General features: G+C 44.1%; 1 protein-coding gene across 1 annotated transcript in view; it reads right to left on the bottom strand.

Annotated features, from left to right (window-relative positions):
* The window catches only part of TMEM163 (transmembrane protein 163), a 189,836-nt gene extending 169,143 nt beyond the window's left edge, over positions 1 to 20,693 (bottom strand). The window contains exons 1-2 of the mRNA XM_075001829.1: positions 20,364 to 20,693; positions 15,377 to 15,496 (exon numbers count right to left, since the gene is read on the bottom strand). Coding sequence (XP_074857930.1) covers positions 15,377 to 15,496; positions 20,364 to 20,526 — 283 coding nt within the window. The 5' untranslated portion in view covers positions 20,527 to 20,693. The remainder of the gene's footprint in view (positions 1 to 15,376; positions 15,497 to 20,363) is intronic.
* Positions 20,694 to 24,630: the final 3,937 nt, after the last annotated feature.

The raw sequence follows: 24,630 nt of genomic DNA, 5'->3' as shown, positions 1-24,630 counted from the left end.
AGACAAATCCACCCCATCACAAAACCCTCCAGGAAACATCACCCTGCCTAAACCCTTCTTCCATCTTGCCATCCATCCCACTGTCACACCAAACCCTCCCCGCCACTGCTTACCATTCCTGCAGCCCCATTTCCCCACAAACCCACCTTTTGAGAACTCAACCTATTCTTCCATCTCTAAATCCCTATCATCCTCCACCCACTTCCCACCCCCTAGCCACCCTGTGCTCCCCTGCCCACCTGCTGTTGGACCATCCTTCCTCCCTGTAGGGCACCTCTGCTGCCCTCTACACCCAAGTCAAACTATCCTACAGATCATTTCAAAAAGCCCCCAACCCCTGGCTGCGCCAGTCACCTTCCCTTTCCCTTGTTCCATTGCTCCAGTCACCTACGACTCACCTAGGAACCTCTCACCCCTCTAGCCCTGACATAAGCATCACATCATAATTCTGAAGTATTGCATGGGACCGGTGATCTATTTTCCCCTTCTTCTCCTCTTCATTTTGTTGGGGCAGCCAGGTGGCTAAAAAACCCCACCCCACTGAGAGAAGCCCATCACCACATCTGTGAGCCGTAAAGCCCAATTAGCCAGAGCAGCAAGGTCAGGCTCAGGCTCAACAAGTGAGTGGTGAGTGTATGGCAGACTTGCTGATCAGTCTCCCCACCCCTCGCTTCAGGCCACTACTCCACACTTGACCAGGATAGAGACCATAACTCACATATGGTCATATACACAAGACAGTAAGGGAATGGATGTTTCAGTGGTTTGAGCATTATCCTGCTAAACCCAGGGTTATGAGTTCAATCCTCAAGGGGGCCATTTAGGGATCTGGGGCAAATAGAAAGTGGGGGGGAAAGGGATGGTGTTTGGCCCTGCCAAGGGGACTGGATTTGAGGAGCTCCCCAGGTCCCTTCCAGCTCTATGACATGTGTATCTCTCTATATATGTGAGAGATATACTGGACATTTTAATTTATCCATTTTAGTCAGCCCACTTTTCCACATTATTTCCACCACTAACCTCTGGATCTCAGTGAGTCTAGGGGAAATGTGATTTGATGTAAGATGTATCTTCTGTCCATGTCTTTAAGATGCACTTTAAGCCAATTTAGACACGCAAGGACTTTGTCTAAGCCACTCTAGAGCTGTGTTGAAACAAGCAAACAACTTGAAAATTTCCAGCCCTCTTTCAAAAGAACATGAGGAGCGATGACGCATACAATGCATTCTTTCGAAAGAAAATCAGAGGAACATGGTGTAGATTTCAAAATCCCTACCCCAATTCTGTATTAGGAAGAGTGTCCCCGCTGGAAATTCTCTTTCGAAAGAGAGATGTGCAAACACTTCATGGCCCACTCTTTTGAAAGACGAGTCCTCCATGGCACCGGTCAGATGGGGCACAGAGATGCCCTGGTGCACAGCAGCGGGACTCCATGATCTCTGCATCTGGTTGCCCTTAAAGCTGCACAGACTCAGAAACCCCATGGCAGGAAGCTGAGACCATGCTAGCAGCACAGCCCACAAGCTGCTTTAAGCATGCCCTCACAGGCACCTCCCAAAATCAGAAAAAGAAAATGGCCATCAGCTGACCGCTGCAGGAGTCCCAGGGCTCCCAGAAGCCACAAACAGGGGGGAAAAAGGGCCTCCCCACAGACAGAGTTGGAGCTCCAAGACCTCCTCAGACTACAGGAAGACAAGGAAGTGTTGAGGGAGATGGGCGTGAAGCACTGCAACGCCATGGCCTTTGCCCACCTCGCCCATGGCCTCAGCACCAGGGGATGCTCCAAGCACCCTCTGGACCAAGTCCAGAATAAAGTAAAGGAGCTCTGGCAGGACTCCTCCTGGGACCGGGATAAGGCAGGACAGTCAGGGCAGCTCCCTCCACCTGCCCTACTACCAGGAGCTCCAGTCCATCCTGGGGTCCCAGGACAGCTCCCCACCATCTGCCATCCTGGGTGCTGCTGCAGACCAGCCAGAAGCAGAAGCCCAGAAGGAGTTGGGACCAGGGGCTGGACAAGACCTTAGAGTGGTCAAGCAATGACAGGGAGCTCGTCACTGATGTGCCCCCTTGTCATCAAGCTGGGCGACCGGGAGCCAGGCATCCCCGGACTTTGTCAAGGGACCCTCTGGTAAGTCCCCAGCAGGGAATACACCCTGGCTAGTGAGTCAGGGGTGAGACAGCTGTCAGTGGGCCACACACATGCATAATGGTCCCAGACACATCCTGGCCAGCCGTGGCCCCAGCACACCATGACACATGCCATGAGCCGCACACACAGCGAGAGGTACGTGGGGCCAAACCACACCCAGAGACTGTCCCACATGGGCAGGGGACCTCTATGTGCCCACAATACCTTGTGCCTGCTGTGCCCATGCTGGAGGTGGTTGCCCCCAGGAGGGTGGGCATTGCCCCCAGGGGATGGGTGTGCATGGCCCCAAGGGCCATGATCAGGGATTGAAACACTGTCCTTCCCTCCTTTCAGCTGTGCCATCTGAGGGCTGGAAGAGTCCCATGCCCTCCGTGGTCCCACAGAGCCCAAAGGAGGGTGGCAGTGAGGGCTCAGGCACCACCCCCCCCACAGCACCACCATGTCGGGCCATAGCCAGAGACCTCAGAGGCAGTGAGGGAGGACACCGCCAGCCTTCGCCAGGCCGAGGTGGCAGAGCGATGCCTCCAGCTGGAGGAGGCCAACATTGCATGGCAGAGGATGGCCTGGGACCAGCTACTGTCCAACCTCAAGGACATTAGCGGGATGCTGTGGGACCATATGGCCAACATGGCCCTCCTCCTGGACCCCCATGCCGCCCCCCCATCCCTCCACCAAGTCCCCTGCCACGGACCTATCTGCCCTTGGTTCCCACTCCATGCTAGCCCTGCCACGGACCCTGAACTTGGGGAGGGAGGGGATCCCAGGGCTGATGGGGCTCTTGGCCTTTGACCCCTGTCCCCAGTGACCCCCTCCACCCTCCCTCCAGTTTCAGATCCCTTCCAAACCCCCCACTGTACATGGTCTCTCCTCCACATTGTACAGAATTTTTGAGTTAGTTGTTTAATAGATCAAAAATAGTAGTGTAAAGTAAAAGTTTAATTTTTCAAAGATCCTCATGTCCCATGTTCTTGGTGAGGGGATGGTGGAGGTGGTGCACGTGGTGAGGGGTGGATGCGTAGGGGGGATTAGCGGATCCCATGAGTGAAGCTCTCACAGGGGACCTCTATGCTGCGGACCCCATCATGGCTGGCCTGGCAACTTGGGGCAGCAGCCAGCCACCCACCCCAGATGGAGGCATCCCCCTGGCCCTCCACAATGTTGTGGAGGGCGCAGCAGATGCCTACCACCGGCAGCACATTATGCACCCCGTCCTTTAGGCACAAAAAGAGGCACTGCCACTGCTCTTTCAGACACCCAGAAGCCTGCTCAGCCACATTGAAAGCCTGGTCGAGGTAGGTGTTGAAGGCCTCCTGGCTGGGGTCAAGGTGGCTTGTATAGGGCTGCATGAGCCACAGCTGCAGGATTAGGAAGCATCCACCACCATGAAGAGTGGCATGGTAATATCGCCGACCGGAAGCTCCAGCTGCGGGATGTAGGACCCAGCCTCCATGGTCCAGGTCCAGGTCCAGGTCCAGGTCAGGCCAGAATTCTGGAACACACAGGCATTGTGTGTCCAGCCCACCCAGCCCATGTACACATCCATCAACCAGCTTTTCGGATCCACCAGGGACTGAACAACTACTGAACGGTAGCCCTTTCTGTTACTGTATTGGCCAGCGCTGTGTGCCGGGATGTGGATGGGGACATGTGTCCCATCCAGAGCACTGAAGCAGTTTGGGAACCCGAGTTGTTCAAATCCTCTGATGGCTGTGTCCAAGTCCCTGACACGGACAACTCGGTGGAGAAGCATCACATTGATCATGCGGATGACCTGCACGGGATACAGGACCTGTAGTCTCATGAGGGTGTGGCAGGCACTTCCCAGCCCCCATGCCCTGGCCCCTGCCCACCACCTCCTCCCAGCCCCTGACCCCCCCTGCCCTCTCCCAGCCCCCTGCCACCAAGGGTCCCCTTGTCCAGGAGCTCCCTCCCCGTGGCTGGGGTGTGACATGGGACCTGACCTACCTCCATGAAGAGAGCCACGATGATGGCCTTGCCCACTGTGAGCTGATGCCTCACAGAGCAATAGCTGTCTGGGATGGTCAACTTCCATGCCGTGATCACAACACACTTCTCAAGGGAGAGCGTGGGCCACATGGTGGTGTCCTGGTGCCTGAGTGTGGGGGCAAACCAGTGGCAGAGCTTCTGGAAGGTCTCCCTGCTCATGCGGAAGTTCCACAGCCATCTGGCATCGTCCCACTGCCACAGCACCAGCCACTCCCACCACTCTGAGCTGCTGGGGTGGCCCCAGAAGTGCCAGGGCACCTGAGGGTGTCACCAGTGGGATCCAGGGTAGGGGGACTCCACGGCCCAGGAGGGGCAGCTTGGCCACCCAAGGAGTTGGAGGGTGGCCATGTTGACTGTGCACAGCAGCTGTTGCATAGTGTCCAGGATGTTGGTGTCTAAAGCCAGGAGCAGGCACTCAGACTCCATTATGCTGTGCACTGGGCTCTGCGTTGCTTGTGGCAGCTTGGCAGGCCTCAGCTCATGCAGGCCGGCGGTGTTTGCGAGGGGCTGGCTGGCTGTGGGCCCGGAAGGGCATGGCAGCCATACAACCCTGTCCACAGTGCCTCTGGCTCTGTTCTTTCAAAAGAGCGCCCAGAGTTGTGTGGACACTCCCTTTAGAAAGAATGGAGTGGTCTTTTGAAAAGGTGGATCGAAACTTCAATCTGCATTTTGTGTGTAGCCGCATGCTGTCGAAAGGCTAGAATTTGATTATCATTCAAACTTTAGCCTTTTGAAAGAGAGCTCTCATGTGGACACCGCACAGCAAAGATGATCAAAGAAAAGGGAGGGCAGCAAGAAACACAGCTAAAAAGAATGTAAAGATGTGTGAGCTAAAATAGACCACATATTTTAAAATACACCTTTTTCTTCCCTGGCTCCATTGCATATTAATCACTGACTAATTCTCACAGGTTAGCTTTACAGAAGACAGTGGATCTATGCAGATTTGAGGACTGGGCCAACACTTAAGATGTAAGAAGATCTAAGAGGCTATGGTTACACTACAGCTCTCTGCCAACGGAAGTCACAGTCAAAGATGTTCTCCCGACAAAACTTTTGTCAACAGACTGTGGCCACACACAAAAGCCAATCGAGAGAGTGCTCAGCTCTGTCGACAGAGCAGCTGGATGGCCCCCTGCTCTCTCGACAAAAAAGGCACCTCGAAGCACAACAGATGGAGCCGCCCATTGTTGCCCAAAGCTTTGAGGCAGAACACTGCTGGCAAAGGTGCTGTGTTGTGTCCAGATACAGTCAACAAAATGCATTTTGTGTGCACATGCACCACAAGGGGTTTTTTTTGACAAAACTGGAGTTTTGCTAGTGTAACCATAGCCAGAGTCTTCACCTATAAGGATCTGCATCATGTTACACATTATTTCTGAATTTGATTCCTAACTCTGAAACTTTCTCTGAGTCACACCATTTCTCTTGAGGGAAATATGGACTAGGTAATCCAATGCACAATGCTTTATAAGAGAGGAACAACAAACTTCTAGTTGTGTACTATGTGCCTTCATGTTCCTTGGGATACTTGGACTGTACAAATCAGATTGTTCTGCTGTTAGCATCTGCAACTACTGAGATCTTCATTCAGACAGAGAATCCTTGCATGTATTCAGGAAGAATGACAGCATTCATACATTCAGGAGCCCATGTGGTTAAGAGCGTTTATCAAAAAATTTCATTATAACCATTACCTAGGGTTCCATCAACATTTGTCTTATTGGCAGCTGTTTCTTGATTAGAGAAGTTTTTAATAAAATTTCTCTTTGTTATACTTTCTTACACATGGAAATAACAAGTTGTGTTAAGGAAAAACACATTGGATGTATTGCTCATATCTGATGTCGCACATGGAAAAGCAAACAAATATGTTCCTTTGGGTACTATTAGTTCCACACAGTTGAACATGATAGTCTGATAAATGTTGGCTGATGCAGCAAGTCATGGTACAGTGAGGCCTGTCAAGTCAGGAGGTAGACATTAACTCTCTGAGTATGAACGGCCCTCATTCATTATCTATTTACTAAACAACAGTAGGGCTAAAACCTTTCATCTACCCTTCCTTCCCTATACAGACACAAACTAACTGATTGCTAATGAAACTGTGCTAGTAAAGAATTTCTTATTCCCCAATGCACTGCTTAGTGGCTCTTCTCACAACTTACGGCCTACTCCTACACTGTACTGTCAATTATAGGAGTTGTGCCTTTGACTTTAGTGGAGTTCAACTTAGGTGAAAAAGGTAGATCTATCTTACTCTGGATCATAGTTTCCACTTCTAAAGAGGAGCTAGTTTTATCCAAGATCTGAAGAATATGGTCCTATAATTAACCCAAGTCCCTAGTGAATGTGAGCTATAGAAATATTCAACCAGCATAGCTCTGCTACTAAAAATCCCAAGCCATTTGTTACTGTGAAAAGGCAATGTTAACCCAGTGGCCATAAAAAATTATTTTAATTAAAGCATAGTACATTTTAAATATACTATTTTAAAAGAAATTCCAGATAGGAATTCCAGATTAGAAATTCCTTTCTAATACCAAACCTTAGCATTTCTAGCTGCATTTTAACAAAAGGTATTGTATGGCCCTGTACAATGGTAAAATATGCAAATATTTATGACTTCCCCAACTGCATTTCTCAGTTGACACCAAAAGCTGCATTTGCATTATATTATCTCCCTCACAGGCTGACAATAAATCTCGTTTGCCTAAAACTTGCAGAAGTTAATACTTTTCTGTGCTTGGGAAGGTATTGTCATTCTTCATTCACACGACATATAATGAAAATTGTGAGCCCCACCCCCAGGCAACTAAATGGTATCAGGAGATGGACGCTAGGCCCACGATTTCTTCACCTTGCTATATTAAAAAAGACTTTATAGTCAATAATTCACTGATACACAAACCTTAATATTTGGAGGAGAGATTCTTTATTTAGGATATGGAAGCATTTTTTGTTCTGCAATAGCTTTCCCCAGTCCTCATAGCCTCAGCATTGTTTTCTGCACAGAAGCAGGCAATATAATCATTCCAAAAAGGTGATATTGTGCATGCGAAAATCGGCAAAAGCAACTTACATGAACAAAGAACCTTTTGCAGCTGTGACTCACAAGAGCATTGTTCCCTACCTTGCTATCTGTAAAATAAATCCCTCCACTAGCTTCTGTCCATCCAACTGAAAGGACAGCAGGCTTACTCTAGTCTTACTTCATCTTTCTCAGGCTGAGGGGTGATGGGTCTGCTTTTCAACATTCTGGAAGAAACTACTTCTTCCCTTTCTTCTCTGCTACTAGAGAAGAAAGAAAAGGAAGGAAGCTCTCCTGGGAGCAAAGAAGGAGAAAGATAGCCCTTGTTCTCTGCACTGGGAACGTTGCTTTGCAAGGGAAAATGAGTGATTAACAAAAGTTCTCATCTTTTCAAATCACAGGAGATTGGTTCAAATTTTAGTCAGTGCTTTATTACAGTTCTTAGCAGATACAAATCCATTCACTCAGTCTTATTGGCCAAACAGTTGAGAGATAGGCTGAGATCATACATTTCTTCGGTAATCTAGGGCTCACTCTCTAGTTGTTTCATGAGTAAGACAGAATTTTGAGTCTATAATGAGGATCACGCCTGCAGAACTTTATGCTGGGTACCATCAACACAGAACACAGAATGAAAAGTTAGTACTTTTGTCTATTTCATTATAATGATCACACACTTATGTAATACATTTCATCCTGGTGAGTTCCTTATGTTTGATATCTGTGTAGTTACTGATTGCTTACTCTATAAATAGAGGTCACTCCAGAGCCTCTAAGAAATGTGCCTACCTGGTAGGTTGGAATGCAGCAGTAGTTCCACGGTATAGAAAAGCACTGTTTAAGAGTTAGTGTGTGTTCTGATGAAGAATAACTTAATTTAACTGAAATAATCAAGGGTGAGTTTATTCAGGTGAATTATAACTCTGCCACAAGACCACTATTAACATGCTTATTTTTCCAAAGGGTGCCATAATATCTAATTACAAGTGGCTAGGACATTAATTTTATGTCTATGGAGAGACAGCATCTTCATCAGCACAGTTGCCTTGGACAGAATGGCAGAACATTAGACTGGAAGGAAAGAGTGCTACCTATTGAATCAGCACTACCCCTTGCGGCAGCATTTAGTTCTTACTCTACAGTTACTGCTGTAGTACCGGTGTAACTTCACTGGTGTTGGCAGAAGTGGCTTGCATTTATTTTCACTATTACAGTTATATTTCCGCTGTTACTACCCACAATGTGCATCGCACTGTACAAACTTAAGGGAAAGTACTGACCCTCAACGTGTGCAATTTTTAAAAAATTCTCTTTTAGAAGCAACAGCCAATATATACCCTGGGGAACAGGACATGAATTCATTAATAAAAAATCATTATAGAGGCAGAGGCTGGACTGACATGAAGTTTAACTCAGCACTTAGCTATCCCAAAATGCGAGGGTGTTTAGAATAGGGGATTACTTTGGGCCCCTCTCTAATCCAATTGTATGAAAGCCCACACTGCATGTGTCATTTTCACTATTTAATGTAGAAACTAAGAATGATTTGCTATAGTAACATATGCATGTTAGTTTCTTTCATACTTACATATTGGAGATAATCTATTAAATCTGATATCATCAAAAGTCCAACCAGCGGAAGAATTAGCTCTGCTAGGGTCATATGCAAAGAACTTCACAAACAGAATGTAATTTCTCAGAATAATAGTACATTTCACAAACTGGACTGAATGATTACCAGTGAAGGACCTCCGAGGACGTGTTATCAGTTACACTTTATTTAAGCTGTTTCTACAATGCCAAATCCCTAAATCCTTATTCAATCCTTGTCTGCAAAGGGAGCTTCAATATCAGAATTTTGACTATACATTTCATTTATGCATTAATATTTCTGCTCTGTTTATTATAACAGTGTTAGCTAATCTAATCAGGAAGACAAATCAACAGAGTACATTCTTTGAATCGCAAGACTAGGTTAGACAAAGGCACGCTTGCTAAAATAAGAGTTTTGTTTTCTGGCTTTCATGATGTTTTAAGGGATTTTAGGCTGTTCGGCAGGAATTAACCTATTAATGCAAAAATCTATATCGTTCACTTTTAGTAATGAGATTTTAATAGCACAAAATTGAAAAAGAGCTAACATTTTCCACAGACGTAGTTCCATTAAGCATGTAGTATTTCTTGTTCCTTCATATAATGGTCCATGGCTTAATGTGCACCTACAATAGGGCAACTACCTTAGTGAATAATATCATGTAAATCACTTCAGGAATGAGATTAACACAAGATGGCCAACTTGCAGTTGCTGTTATTAAATAACTTTGACTTCCTTGTTGAGGCAACCAAAATCTCAGTAATTAATAAACACTATGTTCATGCAATTGTATTTTCCTTTTTTATTATTTAAATTGAAAGAAACAATTATGGATCAAATATTTTCAAAAAAGAGACTATAAATATTTTGGGGAAAAGAACCTAAATTTTACTTATTTACTTGTATTGTGCCCAGGATCAATCTCTGAGAATAGATTACAAAAATTAATACCAACTCTCGACAAACTGAGCCCACTCCCATGAAAGTTAAAAATCAAAAAGAGGTAGAGCAAACATATTCATCTGAAATTGCTTGGTCTCCAGTGGAAGCAAGTGCATCCCTGGAAAAAACAAATGCCACGGAAGGAATAAGTAGTCTCAAGATAGTTGTCTGAAGACCAAACTAAGGGCTTTGTAGATTTGCAACTTCATGCTTTATAGGCACTCCAGGCTTTCATAACCCTACTCTTCCAACCAACAACTTCAACTGCATACAGAAGCCAGTTGGACTACAATGGCCTGTTCAGAGGCATGGATCTGCATTCTGAAGTAGCTGGAGCTTCTGAACAGTTTGCAAGGGTAAGACATCTTTGCATCTGACATCAGGAAAAACCTGATTATATTGCCATACCTATTTTACAACAGTCTGGTACACAAACATAAGTATATGCAATCAGTAAATTTTTTCCCAGAGGAAGACTTCCACCCAAGCACCAGGCCAAGCCCTATTTAGCTTTTCTAACCGGATGAAACTAAAGCACACATAGACACATGCAGCTTCCCTCATTTAACCATCCAGAAGAACTTTCAGTAGCAACACACTGTGACTTCCACAATTCATTCATCTCAAGGTACATAAACTACACTGTTATACATCTGTTTTTCCATTACTTGAGTTTATTATACCTTTAATTTTAAAATATTATAAATCGCTGTGCATTAACTTGCTATTCACAAGTGAAAAACCCTGTCAGAGGCATTAGTTTTTGCAGACAACATCAGGACCCAACTGTAATATGGCAAATGAGGAAGGCATGATGCTAAGGAGTGGAAACTGGATGCTGGGGAGAGGTATACAGATCCTTCCTTCAGGCCAATGGCTGAGAGGACTTCCAATGGTGTTCCCCAGAGTACTGCAATCTATGTGATTTTGTCCAGGCCTTGCTACCCTTTTCCACAAAAAGCCTGGCACCAAGATACCTGAGCACAATACAGATATGCTGCCAGTCATCAGTCCCTAGGGCTGTGTCTACACTACAAAAATAACTTCAAAGTCGCTTACACAGTACAAAGTACAACTTTGAAGTAAGCAACTTCGAAGCTGAGCATCTACACACACATGACTTTGAAGTTAAACTTTGAAGTGGGGCACTACTCTATTCCCAGGAATGGAGTAAGGACTTCAAAGTTGGGCTCCTGACTTCAAAGTTAACTTTGAAGTAAGGGAAAATGTGTGTAGACTCTCTGCTGGCTACTTCGATGTAGTGCATTGTAGTGTAGACAAACCCTAGAAGTACCTTCTTTGTATATGCTTATCACTATTAGTGTCAAATTTATCAACCTCCTTTAAGAATACTACAATCAACAATTATGCTAATTCTGGAAAGGCAGTGAGTTCATCCCATTGGAAGGAAATGTTTCACATCACACAGTGACCATTCCAGCTGATTAAGGAGATGCAACATTAGTTCTGAATGGAGCTCTAGCTAATCTGGGGTGGAAGGATGATGACTGCATTGCAGCACCAGAAGATAAGGATTGTAAAATGAAACTGGGGATTTTTTTCATTTACAACTGTGGTGAGTGTGAAGAGAATAAATCTCAACTTCCACTGCCCTCCCTCCAAATATACACACACATACCTCTCCCATAGTTTTTAATATCCTTCTAATGTCTCTGTTTTACAGATGCAGGTTTCATACAGTCTCATCACTGGTCCCTCCACCCCTCCCCTCCAGTTTTGTTTTGTTTTCTAGAATGTGCTACTGCAGTAGTTGCGCAATAAGAACATGCAGGATTCCCTTGAGGAAAAATATTATGAAGACTGAATTAGGGAAGAAATAAGTGCATAGGGAGACCGTAATGGCAAATCAGAAGGAAGCAGTTGTAAGGGAGGCAATGCAGTCTGACAACTATCAAACTTCTAGCAAAGCAGGTTCACACAAAGGTGGGCAGAGTGGAAAGATAATTCCTCACTGAAACTGAGATCAGGTCTGTATAGACAACACTTTCCCCTTATAAACAAGTAGTAAAAATAGTTTGAATGGGTGGTGAGAAAATAGGAAGGAGGAAATAGCAGGTGTTTGCCAAGGATTGTCAGAGCCAGACATCCTCAACTGACAACCAGCCATTTACAACAATCAGGCAGCAACCTTTGGATCACCTGGCATGCACCCCTCCTAAATCAGGGACTAGCTAGAGCAAAAAGCTGACAAGTGAGAGAACACATATAACATGGGAGACTTTAATGCGATGGTGAACTGCTGATGCTGCAATCAGAATTAAGAAATTGCAAAGGATCATATATCACTCACAGAATTAAATTACTCAAAGAACAAAAGATGCTTAGCAGTAAGTATATACAGGTTGACCCCCCCTAGTCCAGCACACTCTCATCTGACAATATCCATATGATTTTAGTTAGCCGGATGACTACTTATCATAAGTGTGCCCAGGTTGCTCATGATCCCATAAAGTGTGTTTCCAGCCATGAGCCTTCCCCTACCTTCCCAGAGCAGCTCCTAGCACCGCTCTGGGAAGGCCTGGGTAAGGGGCTCTTAGCCTGCCTAGCTACCCACAGCTGTAGGAGCATAGGCAGGCTGAGAGCCCAGCAGTTTTGTGTTATATGAAACTCATATTAAAGCAAGTTTTACACAATGTGAAGCTGTGTAAAGTGAGGGTTTACTGTATAAATCAGGAGTCAGCTGCGTAAGAAGGGGGTCACATACTCTGGATTCACGTACTCTGAGACCTTACTGTACTACACAAAAAGTGAGCCATTTTCATTCATTGTGGGGTAGCCAACTTCTATATGAAGTTGAATGGTGAAATCATTTGGTTAGTCCATTATAATTAAACTGTTACTATTTTAAATCTTTTCCTGAGATTACACGTTCACTGAATATTTAGTGTAGCTTCTTTTATTGATTTGGAAAAAAAACTGTCTTACATGTAGGAGTGTACAAATGGCCACACTGGGTCAGACAAAGGTCCACCTAGGCCAGTATTCTGTCTTCCAACAGTGGCCAATGCCAGGTGACCCAGAGAGAATGAAAAGGACAGGTTATCAAGCTGTATGTCCTATTACTCATTTCTAGACCGACATCTGCATCCTAAGTCTATGTCTATACTACCAGATAAATTCAATTTTATTAAATTCAATTTTATAACACTGGGTTTTATAAACTCAATTTTGAGTATCTTCACTTCCCCCTAAGTTGGTGCTGCCACACTGAATGGCCAAACATCAACTCTTGCAGCAGTGCATTGTGGGAGCCTATCCCACAGTTCCCTCAGACCAGCATTCCGCACCCTCCCCTTGGGCCCTGCCGCACCCCAGTGCCAGCAGCATCACCCTGCTGCCTCATTCCCCAGTCCCCACAGGTTGGGGGAGCCAGGAAACTGACCAGTGCTGCTACACCTGGCTCTCAGAAGCTGAGAGCCAGGTTCAGATGGGAGCCAGGTTCAGCAACACCAGCCAGTTTCCCAGCTCCCTGACACTCACGAAGGCCATTCTTCAGCTGGTATAAATAGGCATAGTTCAATAGATCTATGCTTATTTATACCAACTGAAGAACTGGCTCCTCAATTGTAAGCTACGTCTTCTTTAACATTTGTGCATACAGTGCCTAGGATAATGAGGTCCTGATACCCAGCTGGGGTTCCAAGTGCTACCATAATCATCATCATCTTCTCTTCCCAAAGCATGGCTCTAGATCTCACTGACTTTAGTTATGTCTGCATTATTTTTTTCTGGCATCCTACCACCTGTTTGTCTTCTACAGTGTCCCCACCCATTATCATACCCAGCTTTCACATCCTACTCCATCAAAACACAAAGACCAAAACAACAACAACCAGATGAGATTTTCATATAATCTAATAATTCAGACTAACTTTAAAAATCACAGTATTTCACAGAAAAATTAACGGACAGTTCAATATGTGTGTAGTCATCTTGTTTTGTACTTATGAATGTGTTGCAACTTTGATAAATGAACCCTGTTTTCAGTAGGACAAAACTTCAGTATTTCCTAATATTACATTTAATCTCTGAAAAAAATGATTAAAATAATTATTTTAATATAGCAAATATAAATTGGAATAACCATAATTCTCATTTCTAACTGGCTACTCTTCATTTATATAGATCATACCTGACCACGGTCCTTATAAAACCATCATGAAGAAACTCTTTGTAAGAGACAACAAGAAGTCCTGTGGCACCTTACAGACTAACAGATATTTTGGAGCGTAAGCTTTTGTGGACAAAGACCCACTTCACCAGAAGCATTATATGCTCCAAAATATCTGTTAGTCTATAAGGTGCCACAGGACTTCTTATTGTTTTTGAAGATACAGACTAACGTGGCTACCCCTCTGATACATGTAAGAGACAATCAGTCTTCTTCCTTATAGGGCCAGTATGAAAAATAAATTTCTGAATCATGAAGCAGAACTATATGCAAACACAACTATCCTACTTTCTTATAAATGTTTGTAATCTATAACTCATTCAATTCTGCTTTTAAATGTTCCCTCAGTTTATAATATCATGCTATTGTACTTATTTTTCATATAAATAGCTTCGAGTAATATAGGCTGAGTTTTGCAGGGACCATTTGGTCAGATTCTAATAATGCCTCTTGGGAGCTGACACCAACTTCCAGCAGCAGATCCAACATTTCAGATTAGAATAATAAAACACATGCTGCTGCAGCGCCCAGAAAATACAACACTGCCTTTTCCAAAATGAAGGATGACATTCTGAGGATCTCAGAATCCTCTTGTCTCCTAGCTAGAAGCACTGGATTTTCTTCTTTTTACTGAGCAGTAAATATTCTGTGCTTTAAAAGTAAATTACAGGAACTAACTTATTTTTTATTCACTGCTAAATTCAGGTTCCAGGATGTGGCTTGTCCCTCCATCAAATTAAATAAAGAAAACTGTATTATTAAGATAAACTGGTAGTAAATATGTTATTTTAAAAACAGAAAAATGTGCTGTTTAGTGCATTTAAATAAAGACACTCTCACTCAGCACAAAATTTAAAAAATAAAAACTATCACCCTCTGTTTCACATGATGAGAAAGCTGATTTTTTTCCTCCATATGAAAATGATTACCAGATAGATGTCATTTAATTTGCCTTCAGGAAGATAGTCTTATTAAACAGACCGGGATTTCACCTCCAAAAATGGGCTTTGTGTTAGGGTATGTGTCAGCCTAAGAGAAATTATACATCTTCCCACTATCTTTTGTCTTTTATCTTCAGAGCATACCATATATACTCCTCAGGTAGGTCTAGACTTCTCATATTTGACCTCCTTGGTTAACAGCAATCCATTGTATAAATGATTTTTTTATAAAATACAAGTCTAAAAACAAACAGGTTTCCACATGCAAAATGCTAGCAGGAATCAAAATATCCTATTTCTTGTTCTGACCTTCAACAGCCTTCTCTTCTACAGGAAAAAAAAAGGAAAAGAAAAAGATGTTTCACTAATTGACAAGCACCATGCAGACCCAAGCAGTCTACAAAGAAATCACTGCACAAATAATAGAGATATAAAATAACAAAGCATGCTGTAGGGTTCTGAAAAAGTCTGGTAGCCAAGAAAATATCTTAAAAGAGTTTAAAATATTCCCAGTACTCACTGAATGCAGCCACTGCAAGAGCCAGTGTGACAATGATGGAGACCCATGAAACCCACAACGCCTTCTTTCTGTAGCTCTGAGCTTCATGAGGTTTTAGCCTTGTACTGCTTTCTAGTAAACCTGGTAAAGGCAATACACAATGAGGTGTAAAAATTACATTACTCATTAAAAGAACATACCTGTGTCAATTCAGAACTAACCCAAATAATTTTAAATACATTGTGTGGTACATTATGATCCAAATTCTACTCACCTCACTGAAGTCAGGTAAATTAAGCTACTAGGCATGTTTAAGTGAGCAAGGAGAACATGTTTTGGCTCTAACGTGTGCATTTCACCCCAAGGAGTATTCATTGCACTTCAATCCTCAGGCAACTAAAGGAAGGTTCACGATAATTTCACTAAATGGGAATAAAAGCCCCACAGGCATTGATCAGCTGAATTCAGCTCTTAGACATTCAAACTTATGCTGGAGCCAGAGCTCTATGATCTGCCACCCTCACAGAGTGCTAGAGCATCAGCTCCAGCCTGAGTCCTCGTGTCCACACTGCAATTTTTCAGCTACAGAACCTGAGCCGGCTATCCTGGAACACTCACACATCATTTTATCCCAGGTAGACACTGTTCATTGACACAGGCACACGAGGGACTTGATCCTGCACCTTTTTAGGTTAATGATAAAATTTTAATTGATTTTAGTGGTTCAACAGTTGACCTTAATTCCAAAAGACACCTATAAGAGCTCAGGAATAAAAACTTGTTTTGAGTGCCATGTTCACCTGGCTAATACACCTGAGAAAGTAACTTGCTGATCTATTAAAACACAGTGCTTCCATGGAGTCTCAAGGCAGGAGTAGACATATCCTTCCATTGCACCTCTTAGATATGAACAATAGCTATTAGACTGGAAGAAAGGCCCTATGAAGCTCAAAAGCTTGCCTCTCTTGCCAACAGAAACTGGCCCAGTAAAACATATTACCTCACCCACCTTGTATATCTGTGAGAGCAGAATGTCCATCCTCCTGCAAGGGCATAGAACCCTCACATAGAGGGACATCAGAGAGGAATTTAGAACCTGATTCTGCGCTTACTGAAATCAGTGCAAAAGTCCCATCCCTTCAGCAGGTGCAGGATTGAGTCCTAGTTTTTAACCCGTATCTAAAACTGTTGTATCTTTTACCATGCTTTCCAGCTGAGGAACCCTCCCTTGTCTCCTCAACCTAATCCCCAGCTAACAATTTCTTAATTTTTATGTTTCAATTACATGCATTTTCAACACATTTAATGCTTTTCAAATTAGTAGACGGGTAGCCATCAAACTTGTGATTCCTATACCCACAGAACAGGAATCACTGGAATGGGTAGCAACAATACAACTACCCACTTTGTGTTCCTAGAAGGACCACTGCAAGTGATTCAGAGGGTAATTCTTCATCCATGCCTATTCAGTACTCTCTGTTGCCACTGCCAACAAAGGTGCACAATTTCAATGGTGGCTTTTTGGGGCTAACACCTTGGACTAGACATAAAGGTGAGATTTCATGGTTCTAACTGTATAACCGCAGACAGAAGTTCTCTCCTTGTATTTTGGGCATTGACTCTCAGGTCCAAATTTTACCCAGATGAGAAGCTTTTGGCTGATTTTGGTTCAAAACCAAATCAAACATGAGGCAGGGTGACACATTCATTCCTGCATGTTTCTTTCTTTAAAAACATCACCCAGTTCCAGGTAATGGCCAGCTGCAGCCATGAAGACCAAGGAATAAAAAAGCTGTTTATGAATCATATAGAATCTGAGCTAAATAAAAGGAAATAAATGTTCACATCTAGCCCCTTTTTATCATGAATTGTAATGCAAGTGCCAAGAGAGCTCTCCACAGCATACAATTCACTTTCTTAATTTCATAAAAATGAAAGCAACCCTGCTATGATATCTGCACTGTAGTGCGTGTATTAAAAATGGTTGGCATATTCCTGCTTAACAGGATGTAACTTTTCTTCCTTCTGCCTAAAATAATTCACCTACTTTCATATATTTACAATTTTTCCCCACAAGAAACATCTCATTTAAATGAGTCCTCAGGGACTGAACACACACACACACACACACTTTCATGCAGCTACTAAACACATAGCATTAAAATCCTTTTACAAAAAACATTTGCTCATTAATTTACATACAAGAAACAGATTCATGAGGGAGAGCTTTTGATCTTTTCACTGCATGCTACAAAACAATGTTTAATTTTAACTGACCACAGCACGTTTTAGATCACCTTTATCTATAACCTGCATTGCTACAAAATGACAAGCTTGCATCTATTGACAAGATTTCTCCACCCTGAAACTGAGGTGCTGAATAATTTTCCTGCAAACAATAACTTAACACCTAAATATCTCTAATGTAAAAATGATGCATTTGATAAATACACTGAATTTGATACATTTTATGTTTCATTACCTGAATGTACATGTTGCACAAAAATAAAAATGTTTATTATATTAAATAATAATTCCAGCACACAAGGTGTTTAAGAAGGGATACCACATGCTGATTTAACAGTAGCTGGGGTTTTTAATGACTAAAATAAGCATTGTAAAATGTTACATTTGAATTTCTATGCTGTTGGTGTTTTAAACTGAAAAACCAAACCTATTGTCTTAGGACAATGTTAAATCAAGGGCCTGATCCAAAGTCTGTTAGAATCTCTGAAAAGACCTTTATTACCTAAGAAAAGACCTTAAAGGACCATTTGCCCCCAAAAAATATTTCAGTTACCTTTATGACAATAAAATGTAGAGGGAGCCTTAGAAGTACTTGAAAAATTACTGAAGTCAGCTGTCTTAGAGATTCATATCTATATGACTGCATCTGTATTTATGATTGATTGGAAAGAATCACTATAAAAAGTGCAGTCTAAAACACAAGATTTCACCAAGATAATAAGCAAACTGTGGGATGCAGAGAAAGAGAAGGGACAATGCTATGGCTTACTGAGCCCCTTCCCCTTTAAACCTACTGATGACTAGTTTAGCTGGAGACTGTCTTCTCAAAATCTCCTTTGATTTTAGAAAGTGCCAGCTCTGACCATTTTATCACAAACTTCATGGCAGCAAGCTGGGATTGCAGATTTTAAGTTTCTCTTGAGCTCCAAAGTCCTGCCAAACTGACCCTGACAAAGCAGGTCTTTGCCCACGAAAACTAATGCTCCAAAATATCTGTTAGTCTATAAGATGCCACAGGACTTCTTGTTGTTTTTGAATACACAGATTAACTCAGCTACCCAGCTGATAGTTGCCAAACTTTTGAATTTTGACCTTAGTCAAAATGGCTGATGTTTCCCATAACTTCCAAAGGAACTGAAGCCACTAGCTTCCCTCTATCAAGATGTCTACCATTTTTAATATATTAGTAGTAGTATTTTATTATATACAGGTATTTGTATTACCATAACAAGAAGGAGCTCCAGTCATGGGTTAGCCTTTGGCCATGAAAACAAATCAGACCCTATTAAAGCTGGGAACCCATTCCCATATTTTCCCCAATATATGACTGAAGCCAGAGAGATCTTAAGGAACTTGGTCATGCCCTCATATGCTACAACTAGCAAACTGGAAAGGAACCATGAAGAAGAAAAAGAAATATGGGGAGCCTGAAGAAGACTAAGGAGATGGAGGGAAATGTGGAGTGGAGAATGGGACTGAGGATGTGCAGTGGAATTGGGGTGTAAATAATAGAATGGGGGCAGTAAATGAGGGAGAATATGAGGAGAATGCCGTGAAAAATATAGAGAGAAGGTGAGGGCAATAGAATGTGTGGGAGCATAGCCAGTGAATGCAAGTGGAGCACTAGCTGGGGCATGGAAGAAGACAGGATAGTGATGACAGAAGAGAATAAAGAGGGATAAAATGGCAGCTGCCTACAACCAGGGAACAGGGAATGTAGTGAAGTGGAAAGACTGCATTTGTGTGTGCATATTTAAGGTTGCCGTTTGGACCTGTAAAGATCACACATGCAGGTTAGAGGTTTGCAGCTTCCCCCAGAGATGCAAATAAGAGGGTGGGTTAAAAACCACCATTATTTAAAATCTCATGATTTGGGGAAACCTGACTCATGATTTTTGAAAGGATTATGTTGGCAATGGCGGAATTTGCCCACTTTAGGGGCACTGTAAGTTTAAGCACTGCCTCAGCACCAAACAGCTCTACCTTCCAAAGCCTTCTGGAGAGCATCTCCTGCTGGCCTCTTGGCACCAAAGGAGCTCATTCCCACCAGCAAACAGTAGCCTCTCTCTAGGAAGAAGGTTAGCAGAGACCCCAGCACTGACAGTGCTTCCCTTGCGCTCCCACAGATTCCCTCCCTTTTTATCAGGCTTTACGTCTTTGAGGAGCTCCCCCCTTCTCCTATTCATTTGGTCTGCAGCCTCTAGTACACCTCATCCCTGATTGCTCATGCCTGCTCCTGACCGCATCCCTGGGGGCTCTCACACCCTACCCCAAGCCACTCTGATGGAAAGCAGTTAGCCTGGCTGTATACCAGAGAATTGCCCTCCACTGCCCAGGCTGTCTGCCTGTTGTGTGGAAAGGACGAGCTGTTTCGAGGCGGTGGGGGCACGGAGGAAGTTACAGGGGCAGAATGCATAAGGTGGGACTTCGCAGGCTTCTGGGGGGCAGAATTCGGGGGTAGTTAGTTACTGGAGGAGGATTAAAGGGAGGGTTGCAATGGTAAGCCAAGGGCACGGCTACATGGTCTGTACTAGCAGGGCTGATGAAAACAGAGGCGCTGCAGGTGTGGGGTGGGGTGGGCAGAGCTTTATGAAGGACCTTACGGGGCTGGTGTGTGTAACGGGCTATGCCGGGTAGCTAATGGGCCGTCCGAGGGACCGCCGCACAGGGAGGCTGGGGCAGGAGCAAACGCCGGAGGGGGCGCGCTGGAAGAAAGTTGATGGGGGGAAGGCTGCCGAGGGGGGCGGGGGTCAGGGCTCACCTCTGTCTTCCAGCCCTTCGCTGAACTGGCCACTCTCCCGGATCCGGAGCTCTCCCTCCTGCGGCGGCTCCCGGGCGGGGTACAGCGGGCTGGCCCCGGGGGGCTGCACGACGGTGGCGGGCGGGGGGCTGGCCGGGTCGCCCGCGGCTGCGGCCGGCTCCATGGCTCGCGGAGCGGGACCCGGAGCGGGCGACAGGAGAGCGCGGCGGGGCAGCGAGGAGTGAGCGGAGCAGCCAGCGCGGGGGGGCGGGGGAGGAGGCTGGGCTCAGAGCATCAGGGAGCTGCGGGCAGCCGGCGGCTCATCGCCAGCCCCGGGCAGGGGAACCGCGGCAGCCGCCCCGCCGGCGCGGGGTGGGGGGGAAGCTGGGGGAGGGGCTGCAATGAGAGGCCCCGCCCACCCAGGGAGAGGAGCCAAGGGCCCGACGGGACGGGGTGGGCTTAGCGCGTCCCACGGGCGGCTGGGGCTGCACCCCTGGGCCGCGGGGATGGGGCCAGGCAGCCGGTGCTGACAGGGGAATTTGCTTCATTGCCCTGGGTTCCGCCCGGGTGGGGGGCGAGGGCACCGGGAGCTGCCCTGCTTCGGGGGGCGGGGAGAACCAGACTCCAGACTGTGGCGGGGACTGTCTCGGGATCTCCCAGGAGCTGCCGCTGGCCAAGGAAGAAATCACCGTACAATCTGCCCTCCCAGATGGCCCACCTCGGCCCCTGCCCGCACTCCTGCATTCCCTCCCCGCTGCCCTGCAGCCCACCCATCCCTAAGCACCACCGGCTTCTTCTCCCTCTTCCTCCTCAGAAGTACCCTTAGCACCTGCTCCAGAAGGAGCATTATTAAGTGTCAGAACCTACAGCCTTTTCTTCTGAAGGAGAGACCGAACGTCACCCCTTACATTTTCCAAAACCTTAACGAATCCTGCTAGCACACTGTGAAGGCAAGTGTTTATTGTCCCCATTATACAGATAGTAGGGGAACTGAGGCACACAGCGATTAGCGCCTACATTTTTAAGTCTCCATTATTTTGTGGCACCTCATTTTTACGAAGCTAAGAGATAGCTGGGGAAGGAGCTTAAAAATCAAATCAACCATCCATGAATGGAGGGTGATGATATGCATGGGTGTTTGTGTGTTCGTATAAATTTTGCCCTAAAAGACTTCCCTAAATGGGCAGGAAAAGTCAGGAGAGAATGAATTCAAAGTTAACGCTTTCTGGGTCTCTGGCCTAGGCTCAGTACAGTAATCTGATGTATCAAAGACTGCAAAGGAACACATGAAATGCTGATCTTGAAACCCTCACCCCTCTAGGCAAATTGGGGCAAACAAATACTTTACCAAAAACCAAAACAACTTAGTCAGATGGCTATTCTGCTTTACATCTGGGTGACAGCAATAACTAAATAGGGGTTTATAGCCAAACAGCATTTTTCTTCATCACTGTTGGTAATAATCAAATGTGATAAATCTGGACATGCAAGTGAGAGTTAAATCAGAGTTTGCACAAACACATGCATTACATTTTAAGTTGCCAGAATGGAAGGGAGGTGCTTCATGCTTGCTGCACTCAGCACTTCTACTAGAAAGAGAAGCTCTCTAATGGTTTAATTGAACCTGTTGGGGAATGTTTACTGAAATATCAATAGCCAAATGGTCTAAATCTATATTATATTGCTTAATCCTGGATGCTAATCCTCAAGATATATTCAATTGTGGAAATATTTAGGAAATATAGGAACACACATAGGAAAACTGCATTTCAATAAATATTAAGGGTTCTGATGCAAGCTGATATTTTAAAACTTTCATAGAAGCCTATGAAATGCTGTTAGTTGCCTGATTTACTTAACTGGTGCTTTTGCAGTATGTGGAATAGGAGCTTGTATTAGGGGGTTATGGAGAGAGGGGCTTGGTATTCTGAGTTGTTTGAGCATATTGTTCCCTTGATCCTGCATCTATTCTGTGCAAGGTCCTGAGGTCCTGCATCCCTTCACCTTAATCTCCTTCTCACCTTTACTTCCTTGCAGCATTTGTGAACTCAGTGCTCTTGCTCCTGTTGTGAGAGCTGCATTAATATATATTTAATTATATATTATTTCTATATATAATTTCTCATCAAAAGGATATTTAACATAAATAGTAACTTTTTAATTATTTGAGTTAAAATAAATTTTCATACATATATATATATAGTTTGTGCAAGATTTTTCTCAATACATTCAGACTCCATAAAATGAAAGTAGATTATTTTCAGAGGTTATGCATGCATATTTCTCAACTTTGAAACACGCTAATGTGAGACACAAACCATCAAAACGGGACCAATGAGCAAAATGTTGAACACCTAAATTTTATAACATCAGACCATATTCAGTAGATTGCAATTTAATTAAATTCTGTTGTTAAGGTTTCACAGTTTAGCAATTTGCTGAAGGTGTGCAGCAGAGGGTTGAGGGAAACACACTACCCAGACTTTTTAGGCCTTCCCCAGGGTGGAGAGAGGATTCTAACATGGGCTTCTTGTGAGTCATCAGGAGAGAGGGATTTGGAGAATGGCTGGTGGTCCTGGTTCAGCTGCCCTCAGTTTAATTCATGTCCCTCCAATTCAATTAATTCTCGGCAGTACAATTTCCATCATTCCCCCTACTCCCTGTCTGCCCCCAGACAACTATTTCAGGAGTTCCTACCTACTTCCCTAGTACAATTGATGTAGGCTATCCCCATCTCTTGGTTCCACCTACATGCTCCTTCTCCATCTGCAGCCCTGGGTCCTCTGTTCCTCTCTTCCCAGTTCAAGGAGCATTGACCTCCTATGGGAAGGGTGCAGCTGACTGAGACAGATGCATGACTGCATTTGAGAGGCTGAGTAACTTCCTTTTTTGCAAGAGAGGGAGCAGCATTCACTAGATGGGCCCTTTCTAATCTGAACTCAACAGGGGTGGGATCGATCTATTTTGTATTTACTGAAACAAAAGCCAAAACTTAAAGAAGCTCCACAATTAAGTTTCTGTCCCCAAACAAGGCATCTAATTTAAATCATTGTGTATCTAAGCTAGATAGTAGGAAACAGAGCTTGCCCCATCACTGTGATTGGGAGCTATTTCCCAAAACATTAGCACCCCTTATTCTCTTGGAACTTCATGTTCCAGTAGACAGGGCTTATATAAGGGACATATGATACTTGGGTCCTGTTCTCAGGAGGGATATCTTCACTGCAGGATGGATCAATGGCAGTGATCAGTCCAGCAGGAGTTGATTTATCACTTCTAATACAGACACAATAAATCAAACACCGAGCATTCTCCCAGCAATTCTGGTACTCCACCAGAATGAGTAAGTAGAATTGATGGGAGACCATCAGCTGTCAAAAGCAAACCTAAGTATGTCAACTTCAGCTATATTATTCATGCAGGTTAGGTTGCATAACTCAGGCTGACAACCCATGGTAATGTAGACAAAGCCCCAGATTATTGGTCAACCAACTGTTTGACTACTGTGAGACCCCTTGTACAGGGTCTGCAAGTTCCTCAGCAAAGAAAAATAGAGTTAGCAATCAACAGACTTTTTCCTTACTAGCTGTATTAGTCATGGGGCGTGGCGCTTGGCTCTCAAAAATTCTTAATATTTTCCCGATCTTTCCTGGCCATGAAGCAGGAGAATCCAGAAACAATCATAATAAATGAACTGGAGGTAGCTTCCCTAAATATACGCCAGATAGACTATGTGATGGCATCTCTTTGCGATTTCTGAGAGATTCAAAGACACTGTGACTAGAATGCAGAATGCTTCTTAATAGAACCTTTGATGACAGCTGGTATTGCCTGTGATTTTAATGATATTTTGGTGTCCCAAGTAAGGTGATCTCACACAGAGAAAGGTCACTTAAGTCCTAGCACCATAGCAACTAAACAGTAGTTGAAGTTAATTCTCTTTTTATTTGGTTGGATTGTTTGTTATCTGCAAGGGTCCAGGTTTTCTGAGGTTATTTTTAGTGCTTCTTTTTTTATCTCCAACCCTTGAGTGAATAGACAAAAAAAACTGTCAAGTTCCAACTCTTTTTCATTTGGGACCCAATCCAGCTCCAATTGAAGTTAATGAGAAGATTCTCTTGATTTTAGTGGAAGTTGGATCAGGCCCATCATCATTCCTATTCTTCCTAAAAGTAAATGTTTTCCCTAACAGAGTGAATAATCTCTTGATTATCAAGGGTCTATATCTCTAAATTACAGTCTCTTTGTTTCAGTTGGCATATAATCCTGTAACACCAAGAGGACCTAT

The sequence above is a fragment of the Carettochelys insculpta genome, chromosome 8 (assembly GCF_033958435.1).
Source record: "Carettochelys insculpta isolate YL-2023 chromosome 8, ASM3395843v1, whole genome shotgun sequence".
Lineage (NCBI taxonomy): Eukaryota > Metazoa > Chordata > Testudines > Carettochelyidae > Carettochelys > Carettochelys insculpta.
This window is presented reverse-complemented; position numbering and strand designations above follow the sequence as displayed.